This window comes from Babylonia areolata, chromosome 23 (genome assembly GCF_041734735.1).
Source record: "Babylonia areolata isolate BAREFJ2019XMU chromosome 23, ASM4173473v1, whole genome shotgun sequence".
Taxonomy (NCBI): Eukaryota; Metazoa; Mollusca; class Gastropoda; order Neogastropoda; family Buccinidae; genus Babylonia; species Babylonia areolata.
The window spans coordinates 33,722,717-33,734,881 of record NC_134898.1 but is presented as its reverse complement, the minus strand read 5'-3'; the positions used below and the strand labels follow the sequence as shown (position 1 = coordinate 33,734,881).

The 12,165-nt window shown below is 38.0% G+C and overlaps 1 protein-coding gene across 1 annotated transcript; it reads left to right on the top strand.

Annotated features, from left to right (window-relative positions):
* Positions 1-392: 392 nt before the first annotated feature.
* Positions 393-7,298, top strand: LOC143298060 (GPI-anchor transamidase component PIGU-like). Its single transcript, XM_076610732.1, is given in 2 exon segments — positions 393-1,544; positions 1,546-7,298. Coding segments are annotated over 2 exon segments (1,317 nt in total). The 3' UTR covers positions 1,711-7,298.
* Positions 7,299-12,165: the final 4,867 nt, after the last annotated feature.

Here is a 12,165-nt window from a genome sequence, read left to right as displayed (position 1 = left end):
TTTTCGTATGTATGCTCCCGAATTTCGCATTTTGTAATTGAATATTGATGAAATTCTCTATGCTCCAGCAGAAGTTAATTAGCAGATTATTAAAAGTTGTGTGGATACAGTCAAGTTCAATGTCATATCCGTCGTTGTTGATTATGTGTGTCTGTTGTTGTGTCGTTGTTGTTTTTAGATACGCTATTTTCGTAGGCTGTGATATGCACCGCGTTGAGATATAAATGCAAAATATGTATTCTTTGCAAATGCTTTATATAAAATTGTGATCATAATAATATTATACTTAAATTCTCACAAGAACAAGCTTCGCCTCAAAGAGAACCAGGGGAAGAAACAACAAGAAATAAGCAGCGAAGTTTCCCAGAGTTATCTTAACTTCCGCGTCCAAAATGGCGATCGCTGCAGTCGTTCTCAGTGGGATAGTAGGTACTGTTCTTCGAATTCTATTGTTCTACACAGGAATTCCTGCGTGGCTGCGTGAGAGAAGAGAGGTTGTGACTCCACTGACATCATGGGAGCGGGTTTTGGAGGGAATAGCCCTTCAGAAACAGTTTATTTCACCGTACACCGGTGACGTTTTTCATGAAACGCCGCTCCTGCTGATGTTCTTGAGACTGGTCGAACACATTCCCGGTGGTTCCAAAACCATTTTCATCGTCACCGACATCATCATCGGAGTTCTCCTCAGCGAAATTGCCCAAGAATTTACGAGATTCGAGTACAAGAGGCAACAGAACGAATTGTCGACATACTCTCCGAAAGCCAAAGGTCTCTTGCTGCAAGCAAAGTCCCTCATCACTGTTCCTGTGACGGTGGTAATGATCCATTTCTTTGGACCCTACAGCATCGCCACATGTCTGGCGCACTCCACTGCTGTCTTCACCACCGTTGCAGTGTTGATGTGCTGGATGTACACGCTGAGAGGCAACGTTCTTTTAAGTTGTTTGGCTCTGGCGGTGGCAGCTTATCAGTCAGTGTACCCCATCATCTTCATTATTCCGGTAGCAACACACTTGTTCCTGTTGTCAAACCCCAAACCTCCTTCCTTCGTTTGCAGACCTGCTGTGCAGAGCTATGTAAGAACAGTCCTGGTATTTACAGTGTGCCTGGCATCCATGTTGGGAGCGTCATTTTCTCTGGAGGGATCATGGGAGTTTCTTCGTGCCACCTACGGTTTTATTCTGGGCGTCCCGGACTTGACACCCAATGTTGGAGTGTTCTGGTACTTCTTCACAGAAATGTTTGAGCATTTTAGAATCTTCTTTGTTTGCGTGTTTCAGATCAACGCTTTTGTGTACTCCATCCCGCTTGGTGTGAAGCTTCGTGAACGTCCTCTGTTTCAGTTGTATGTGGTCATGTTTGTGGTGTCCATTTTCAAGTCTTACCCCAGCTATGCAGACACTGCTCTGTGCCTGTCACTGATGCCGCTGTGGAAGCATGTGTTTGGATACCTGCGCAACGTGCTGGTGGTGTCTGTGATGTACCTGGTGGTGGCGGTGGTGGCCCCCATTCTCTGGCACCTGTGGATCTACGCTGCGTCCTGCCAATGCTAACTTCTACTTCGCCATCACGCTGCTCTTTTCGACTGCGCAGATTTTCTTGCTGACTGACTTGCTGTTTGCGTTCCTGCGCTATGAGTATGACTTGAAACATGGCACGGAGCACTGTCTGCCTGATGGTCAGAAAACGTCGGTGGTCCTTGAATGAACAGACTCTGTCAGTGTCACCAGATCTGTTGACATTTTTCTCGCAATATAATATTTCTGCCTCACTTCTCTTGGTATATATCTGCCATTGGCACGTTGAATCACACAGCTAGAATTGTAGAATTTATGGAAGCATTAAAACACTAAATGTAGTTTGTTTTATACCTATGTGACCACAGTTGGCTTTTTTGTCATTCATCCTTTAGCCATTTTGCACTTTTTAGTTCAATCAATGGAGATTATAAGATTTGTTAGTGAAACATTATACTTTCAGTGAACTCTGATTCAAGTTTTAGAAATGGAATTGAGCTTCTTAGCTATCATTCTGAATACAAAAAACAAAACAAAAAAAAACAAAACAACCCAGCAACAAACAAAACAAAACAAATGAACAATACTTAGATCAGCTGGATTTTGCTTTTGTTTTATTTTTGTAGGAGAGAGGGGGGCGGGAGGTGCTAGTTCTTGTCTGAGGGATAGATAACTTCACTGTCTTAAAGTTTTAAAAACTAATTCAGTTTTATCTGTTCCCTGCTTCTCATGTACAGTAATAATGGAAAATAGTGATAATGTGGTTTAGTATGGGTTCTTCTTCTTCTTATTAGTATTTATTTGTGTGTGTGTGCGCGTGCACACCTAGAGTTGACTTAATCAAGATTTTGTGCCTTTTAAATATCAATTATCAATATTAGTACAATAATAATAGTAGTATTTTTATGTGTTTATTATTTATTTATTTATTTATTTATTTATTATTTTTTATATTTTTATTATTATTTCGTTTTTTTTCTCAAGGCCTGACTAAGCGCGTTGGGTTACGCTGCTGGTCAGGCATCTGCTTGGCAGATGTGGTGTAGCGTATATGGATTTGACCGAGCGCATTGACACCTCCTTGTGCTACTGATAGTGATACTGATACTGACTGAATACTAATAAGTGATATCTAATGTTTTATTTTATCCGTTCCTTGCTTCTCATGTACAGTAATAATGGAAAATAGTGATAATGTGGTTTAGTATGGGTTCTTTTTATTATTTTTCTTGATGTTATTTTGTGGATGATTTAAAGATAATGCAAATATTCATAAACAGTTAATTGTAAAAACTTATTTCACAGAACACACGTACACACACATGTGAATGTATGCATGCATGCGTACTCATTTGATTTGCACAGAAGTGCAATTATTGTTCCACAATGGATGATAAATCATTGAATGTGAAAAACATCTAATGATCTCAAAGATTTCTGGATGATAAATTCAGCAAGTCCATCCCACTCCAGCAGCAAGGCAATCTTAGTCTGCAGACATGGTTTAAACAAACACTACTAAGTCTAAATCATGTTGTTTAACTTCTTTAGTTTCAACTTTAACCAGTTTAAGACTATGAAAATGTCAGTGTTGTCTGGCAGTAACACAACACGAACAGTTTTAAAAACATGATTTACTTGCTGATTGTACAAAATCTGGAGAAATAGTTACTGAAGAAGTGAAAAGCCGTCATGAATAAGACTAACTTCACTAAGAAATCACCCTTCTCCCACAAAGCAACTCTTAACAATATTTTTTTTCCTGAATTATTTACTCATACGAGTCATAGAAATTACTTCCTTTGCATATTTTCAGTTTGTGTCTTCTTTTGATTTTTAACTCATTACAGTTATAGAAGCATACTTGTATACATTAACACACACACATGTTGTCTTGTGACTCAAAAGAAGAAGAAGAAGAAAAAAAAATCACATGAAACCACATGATAGAGTTAGTTACCATGTACATTCAGTGTGTGCATGTGTGTATGCTATACATTATAAATGTATGTTGATCTTCTGATTCTTTGTATGGAGTATGATTCTTCAGTTAATGTTATGTTCAAAACATGATCAATACTAAATATTATTATAACAATATTACTTTAAAAAAATGTTTATTAGTTTTTTCATGAATGCTTGTACATAATGTGTATATTTGTAGAGATGTACCATGTAGGGATTTCATATATCTTGATGGTTTTATTTTATGCAAAATGTATTAACTATTATTACACCCCTATTCTCTCCTCCCTTCCTCATCATTTCATGCTTTAACACAAATAACAGGTGATAATAATAATTTAATTTATTATAGTATTTAAATATATATACGCATGTGGGATGCACACAAAATCACACACTCACACAGTGAGTCGAGTGACACACACGCGCGCACAAACACACGCATGCACACACACACACACACACTTAAATGCGCACACAGACACACAAACACACACACACACACACACACACACAATCATGACGAATAGTTTTCTGTTTTTCCAGTGAAGTCTAATATAATATCACTTCAGACATGAAACTGAGTGAAGATTAACACAGTACACACACACACACAAACACACACACACTGACACACTGACAAAGATTAGCACTGATATTACTAATTATGAAATGAAGTGATTCAGGAACATGCACAATGCAGTTACACATACATTCAGAAAACACTCAAGTCAGCTCTTTAGTTCACACAACAGCCTTTTAAAAAAAATTGTGGCTTATAATAGTTATATATTATTAGAAATCATATTTGGATAGATCTTCATGAATTATCTATATATTCAAGTACCATGGTACATGGATTTAAATGCAAAGTATCTTTCATTTTGTTAATTATGAACTGTCAATGTGAAGCTGTATACATGATAACATGTTCATCACTACATCAGTACATAACAGCATGTATGGTTACATATGTTTTTTTGTGTTATATACTAATAATATTGTAATTTATAATCTTAATGTATTTGAGTTTTTCATTTACAATTTAGTTTTTGTTGCTTTTACTTTTAGTTTTAGTAACTGTTAGTGTTTTACTTTTAGGATTTTTATTTTATTTTTTATTTTAAAAAATCTCTTATTTAAATTTCTTTCAGTTTCAGCTGTGCTTACACACACAAGTACCACTACCAGCTGGTTTTTGTTAGGGAGTGCCATATGATTTGCAGTAGAAATTCACTGGTTATGAATATGATTCATTTCAACACTGTATTACTGTTACTAGTATTAGTAAATTCATATTAATATTACTTATTATAAATACAAATTGATAGTGTTTATTCATGTATTGATGTGCCAAAACATATACTTGATATATATATATATATATATATATATATATATATATATAATATTCATCATGATCATATTTGCAATTTATAATAGAAACCAACTGGTAAAATGTAACTAAGTTCAGCAGTATGCACATAGCCCCATAGTGTTAAGACATGATATAGACTGATTTGTTTACCAACATTGATAAATGTTCGTTCACTGTGTTTGACATGGGTTTGAAGTGTTGGATTTTTTTTTTTTTTATATATATATAAAGAATTGTATATTTTTTGCACTTTGCTTGAAGTTGAGCAGTCTGTAATGATCATGACATGGGTTTGAAGTGTTGGATTTATATTTTTAAAGAATTGAATATTTTTTGCACTTTGCTTGAAGTTGAGCAGTCTGTAATGATCATGTGGGTGCTCAACCCTTTTGAGAAGTAAATTATAGTACATCTTTTATGCACTTGTTTGAAGGGCACAATAGCCAAGTGGTTAAAGTGTTTTGGACTTTCAATCTGAGGGTCCCAGGTTCAAGTCTCGGTGACGGCGCCTGGTGGGGTAAAGGGTGGAGATTTTTCCGATCTACCAGGTCAACATATGTGCACACCTGCATGTGCCTGAACACAAGCAGAAGATCAAATATGAGTGTTAAAGATCCTGTGATCTTTGTCAGCGTTCAGTGGGTTATGGAAACCAGAACATACCCAGCATGCACCCCCCCCCCCCCAACCACCCCCCACCCCCACAAAGCAGAGTGTGGCTGCCTGCAAAGCATGGCGAAAATGGTCATGAATGCATGTAGGGGTCCACTAGTGTGCATACACGCGGACATGGGGGTTGTGGCCCATGAAAAAAGTTCATTTGTTTATGGTCTCTTGATCTTGTGCAGTTGTAGTAGACATTGGTCACCAGTAGAGCTACACTGGGTCACTGGGTGTAAAGAACATTTTTACTGTTTAGGATGGTGAATTTATGTCACTCACTATATTAGTATATATCACGTTATTATCAGTCAGTGTTTCAGTGTCACAGTTGGTGTTAGAATGTATACGTATGTGTGGGCATGTGCACATGTACACGTGCATATTGCCAATGTATGATTTGCATACATGTGTGATGCTGATTCAATGAACATGACTTTTTTTTTCGTTTTGGTTTGTTTTTCTTGATTTGCCATTACATTGAATGTTTGTTATTATTTTCATTTTGTTATATAAAAATTTTTATGAACATATAAACTTAAGTGATTTAAAAAAAAAAAATGTTTTGTTGAAGGACAAATAATGCATTGCAAGTTGTTGTATCATTTATTTTTTTAAGTTTTCTTTTGTTTCAGATTCAGGATTTATATTGTACAGAAATGTTTGTCACTTTGTGTATCAGTCTATCACTATCAGTACATACAATCAGTAGGTAACTATGTGTCAAAATGCTTGGGATCCAATTTCTCTGAAAACGTATGTAAATGAAGCATTAATTAAATGATTTATTAGTATTAATTGATGCTTTTGGGCCATGGCTCTGATCACTCCTGTAATCATGATTATAAGTTTTCTACTATTAAAAAAAAAAAAAAAGACAGTGACTGAGTAGCAAGTTGAATGTGAATAGATTTTTTTTGTTTTATATGGTTCTTTTCTTTTCTTTTTAACTAAACATGAGATACATTGATTGCATCACCAAGGAACAAGTGCACCATCAGATACATTGATTGCATCACCAAGGAACAAGTGCACCATCAGATACATTGATTGCATCACCAAGGAACAAGTGCACCATCAGATACATTGATTGCATCACCAAGGAACAAGTGCACCATCAGATACATTGATCACATCACCAAGGAACAATTGCACCATCAGATACATTGATCACATCACCAAGGAACAATTGCACCATCAGATACATTGATCACATCACCAAGGAACAATTGCACCACACCATCAGGCAGCACATTGGACATTATGATTATAAAGAGCTGCTGACATCCGTCAAGAAAAGAAAGCTACAATGGTATGACCATGTTGTAACAATACTCCAGTGACCTTGCTAAAAGTAAAACAATCCTCCAGTGACCTTGGTAAAAGTAAAACAATCCTAAGAACTGTTGAGGGAGGGAGATGCAGGGTGAGACATAAAAAAAAAAAATGAAGAAGAAGAAAAAAAAAAGAAGATGGAATGACAAATGGAACATTAAAGAATGGGCAGGAAAACCATAATTTGCAGAGACCCAGGCATTGAGACACAACTGACAGACCTGGAGGAATCTGGTGAACAGTTGTTCTGTGCGGTGCCCCAGTGACTCTTCACAGAGCTGAGGGAGAAGAAGAATAGGATTTTTTTTTTTTTGTATCAGCAATCTTGTACAGTTATGTCATATTTGGCTAATTTTTTTCTTTTCGTTATTTATATAGTTGTGTGTTACTATATAAAAAAGATTGTAATAATTTTTATATAGATCGATCTTCAAGTTCAATCACTATCTTTAACCTTCGCTAGCTATCGTCGGTCGTACGCGACCCAGAAGGGTACAAAAACGCAAATATTTCAGCCGATTCTTAATATTTTTCAATGAAATTTCAGAAATACTTCCTACACCTAAAAGTCCAACTTTTGCCAAAAAAAGAGAAAAAAATTCATTAATTAGTTAATGAGTAATTAAAGGTGGCGTTTTAACTACACACGGACGCTTGTGTGGGTCATGTATGACCCATGCTTTTTAAAGAGGAAAAAATGTGGTCACCCCTCAAAAGCTCGTGTGGGTCATGCATGACCCATACCTTTTTAATAGTGATTTCAGAAGGTTTAATTTGCAATTAGTGAAGGAAAATAAAGTTTTACTTTCAATAGCCTCACTACCCCACTACTCTCCCACTACCCCCCCCCCCCCCCTCTCCCTTTCGCCAGTCTTTAGCTATAACCCCCTTCCATCCCTTTTTCTAACAGCATGCACCTGTGTGACTGAATATCTTTGATTGTGCATGTATATGATGCTGTGAGTCATCTCTCTGTCTGTCTGTCTGAGTCTCTCTCTCTCACTCTGTGTACATAAGTAGGGTTTGTATGTATGTGCATGTGGTGTTATGTGTTTGTGTGTGTGATCAGTTGTGTGTGAGTGTGTGTGTGTGTGTATGTGCCTGTGTGTGAATGCGTGAGCATGTTTTTCTTAGTGTATGTGTTTGTGCGAGTCAGTGTGTGCGTGTGTAAGCGCATGTGTGTGTAATCAGTTGTTACGATATGTTCTCCTTTTCTATATTTTGTTATAAGCTTTGGAGGAATATACAGGGTTTTTGTCTCTTTACAAAGTATGGGTCATCGTGGACAACCCACATGAGCTTCCGTGTGTAGTCAAAAGCGACAGCGGTATGGGTCGTGTGACTGCTGCTAGTGGTAGTACTTAATCACTCGCTCTCTCTTTCTCACACTCTCTCTCTTTCTTTCTCTCATATTTTTAACACAGTTTAGCAGACAAGGCAATCTCCCCCCCCCCACCCCCCCCGAGTGACCTAGAAGAGATGAATTATTTATTTTGGAAAAAAATGTTTTGCTGAAAATATACGAACCTTTACCAGCAAAGCCGGAAGATTAGTGACCTGGTATAATTGTCAGCGTTATCCCTGAACTCCAGGTCACATTGTTTTCAAAAAGGCTGGTTGAAGAAAGCTATGCCCAGTCTTGTTTGTCATAAATGTGGTGTTGAATGTATGGATCCATGGATAGTTTGTTGTTGTTATTGTGTGTGTGATGTGATGTGATGTGATGAATGATTGTTTCTTGACAACAGTTTGGTTGAGTGATATTGATATTTCATTATTGTTCATTATTTGTAAATTTTTTGGAATTGTGCTAAGCTGAGTGGTCGTTTTGTTACCTGACATGAGACTTCATTTTATTGTAATCATTAGTAGTTTCTTATGTTTGATTCATATATTGTGTTTCTGAATTTTGTCACTTTTGGAAATTTATGAAACACTGAATTATCTTGGTTTCATATATCAGAAGCTTATGATATCACTCATTATCTGAAATAATGAAAAATGAAACCAGCATTGGAAATCTGATCATTATAACATTTATTAATGTACAATTCATGTTTCTTTGGAGAATGTGAGAATTAAGTAATTCTTTGAACTAAGCTTTGTATTATAGCCTTGCAGAGGGTTGATGAAATTTCAATGTTAGTTTGTTATGCATTTCTTTCTTACTTTTAAAAGATATTTGTTAATTCAATACAGTTGATTTCTAGATGGTTATAAACTCAAGGTTGTTTCCATTTTGTTATTCCACTTAGACTTTTTAATGTTGGAACTGTTAAGGTAATTATGATTACTGTAAGTGTAATAGTTTCATCTTTTTTTTTCTTTTTTTTTCTCAAGGCCTGACTAAGCACGTTGGGTTACGCTGCTGGTCAGGCATCTGCTTGGCAGATGTGGTGTAGCGTATATGGATTTGTCCGAACGCAGTGACACCTCCTTGAGCAACTGAAACTGAAACTGAAACATCATTGCAAAATTAGGTGTGATGTCGCAGTCTAGGAGAAAGATTACAGATTAGTGCAATCATCTTCTGAAGATGATTAGAATTTCACTTTTCTGTCATTTTCTGCCCAGTTGCAGCAGTTGCTCATTCGCTGCTGTTCTAGTGTTTTTTTGTTTTGTTTTTTTGTTTGTTGGTAATAAAACTTGAATTTTCATCTGAAAACTCTGTGTGTGTGTGTGTGTGTGTGTGTGTGTGTGTGTGTGTGTGTGTGTGTGTGTGTGTGTTTATTGACATGCTTGTTTACAATATGAAATGAAAAAAGAAAAGAAAAAAAGCAGTGCCTTTTGCTGTCTATCTCAGTATCTGTCATCCAGATATACCAACATAGGTATCACACCAGTTGAGACCCGACATTGCAGCTGACTCATGATATTCAGATATACCACATAGGTATCACACCAGTTGAGACTCTACATTGCTGCTGACTTTAGTGATATTCTGATATACCAACATAGGTATCACACCCGTTGAGACTCTACATTGCAGCTGACTTTAGTGATATTCAGATATACCAACATAGGTATCACACCTGTTGAGACTCGACATTGCATCTGACTAGTGATATTCAGATATACCATCATAGGCATCACACCAATTGAGACCCTACATTCCAGCTGACTTAAGTGATATTCAGACATACCAACATAGGTATGACACCCATTGAGACTCTATATTGCAGCTGACTTTAGCGATATTCAGAGGTGCCTTTTCTGTACAGACTGCTTTTCCGAAGAGAAAGTGAGAGGGCCACCCCCTTTTTTTTTCTTCTGCCTGTCAGTGTATTTGTTTTTCTATCAAATTCAAAGTGGGTTCTTCTACAGAATTTTGCAAGGGACCCTTTTATTGCTGTGGGTTCTTTTACACAGGACCTCAGTTTATCATAAATGACAAGCATCCAGACCACCACTCAAGGTCCAGTGGAGGCGGCCGAGGAGAAAATGCTTGCGAATGTGGGATTTGAACCTCTGTGCTCAGATTCTCTTGCTTTCAAGGTGGACGTGTTACCTCTAGGCCTTCACTCCTGATTTAGCATACACAAAACACTACCTGCTCAGCCCCAGTGCATTCTGACAACCTGACAACAGAAACTGCTTCGCTGTGGTGCCAAACTGAGTGTGTTGCACTCACCTAGAGAGAAGACCATCACCACCCTTCCAGAATTTCCCCCCAACCCTCCACACACACATGCATGCACATATGAACATGCATGCGATTGTTGATTACACACACACATGCACACATACACACACACATTAAATGAATTGCTGGATCCCTGTTACATAGTTCTATTGGGGCATTCCTATATATATATATATATATATCTGAGTGTGTGCGTGCATGCGTGCGTGTGTGTGTGTGTGTGTGTGGTGTGTACTATAGTCACTATATAGTGTGATTTGGACTACAGGCATGATTGCATGGATTTTCTTCTTGAATTGTGAATTGATGTTAAGTACCACAACTGCACAAGTATATACAGGATGTTGATTTCACTTTTGATTAATCCTTTCTTTAGTACATTTCCCTTTTCCACACATGCATTTCCCTTTTCCACACGCGCGCGCGCACACACACACACACACACACACACACATACAAGCATGCACAAATGCACATTTGTAAGCACATACTGTCATAGGTAACAAATTGCACATTTGTCACAACAGGCAAAAACAATGATTTTCCCCATTACTGCCTGATAAGTACCATGATGGTGTATTAATGATTTCATGTTAATGTAAAACGGATACAAATTACAATGTATTACTTTGAAGGGGGAAAAACTGTTTAAAATGATTTGGAGACACAACCAAACGCAACTGCATACTTCGAAAAATGCTAACGTAGGGCCTAGTTAAATCCACTGATCTATGGGTTCAGTATTATTGTCTGGGACTGAATCTGTCCTGCTTGCTATGCTCTGAACATTGCCAAGCCCCTCTGCAAGATGATAAGGCCGTCCTTACAAGTATCAAGTTTCGAGGCTGCATACTTTATATCCAGGGTGGTTACAACTATCCAATATGGTATTTTCCTCAATATTGACCACACCAAACTGCTATAATGGGCTCCATTCCAGTCCCTTACAAATGAATATATATTGTACACACCCAATCAGAATCATTCATAATAATTATTATTATAATGGTTGCTTCCCATGGTGGGGGTCAGCCCGATACTCCCCCGTGCCGATACTCACCCGCGTCAATACTCACCCCCCCCCCCTCCCCTCCCCGGCTCGATAGTCCCCCTCACAAAGACATAGAAACAGTCAAATGTATGAAGATATATTTGTGACTGATAATGCTTTCTGCTTGATCAAAGATGTGTTGTGGAATGAATGTTATGTGTTCTCTTCATACCACCAACCGTCCGCCTTCAGAGTTCAGCAGCGACTTGTGTGTTGGGCCCGCTGTTGTGTGGGCTCGCTGCCTTGTCCGGGCCGTGTAACACGGACTTTTTCATCACGGCTCAGTGTGTCTGCGGGGAAACGCTCTCTCTCTCACTCTCTCTCAGAGATTCAGATCTCTCTCTCTCTCACTCACTCTCCGTCTCTCATTTTCTATGTCTCTCCCCCTCTCTGCCACTCTCTCTCTCTCTGTGTCTCTCGGCTGTCAGTTTCTCTGTCTCTCTTCCTCACTCACTCTGTCTCTCATTTTCTGTTTCTCTGTCTCTCCCCCTCTCTGCCACACACACTCTCCCTCTCTCTGTGTCGGTCTGTCTCTCTCTCTCTCTCTGTCAGTTTCTCTCTGTATCTCTCTCACTCACTCTCAGTCTCTCATTTTCTGTTTCTGTCTCTCCCC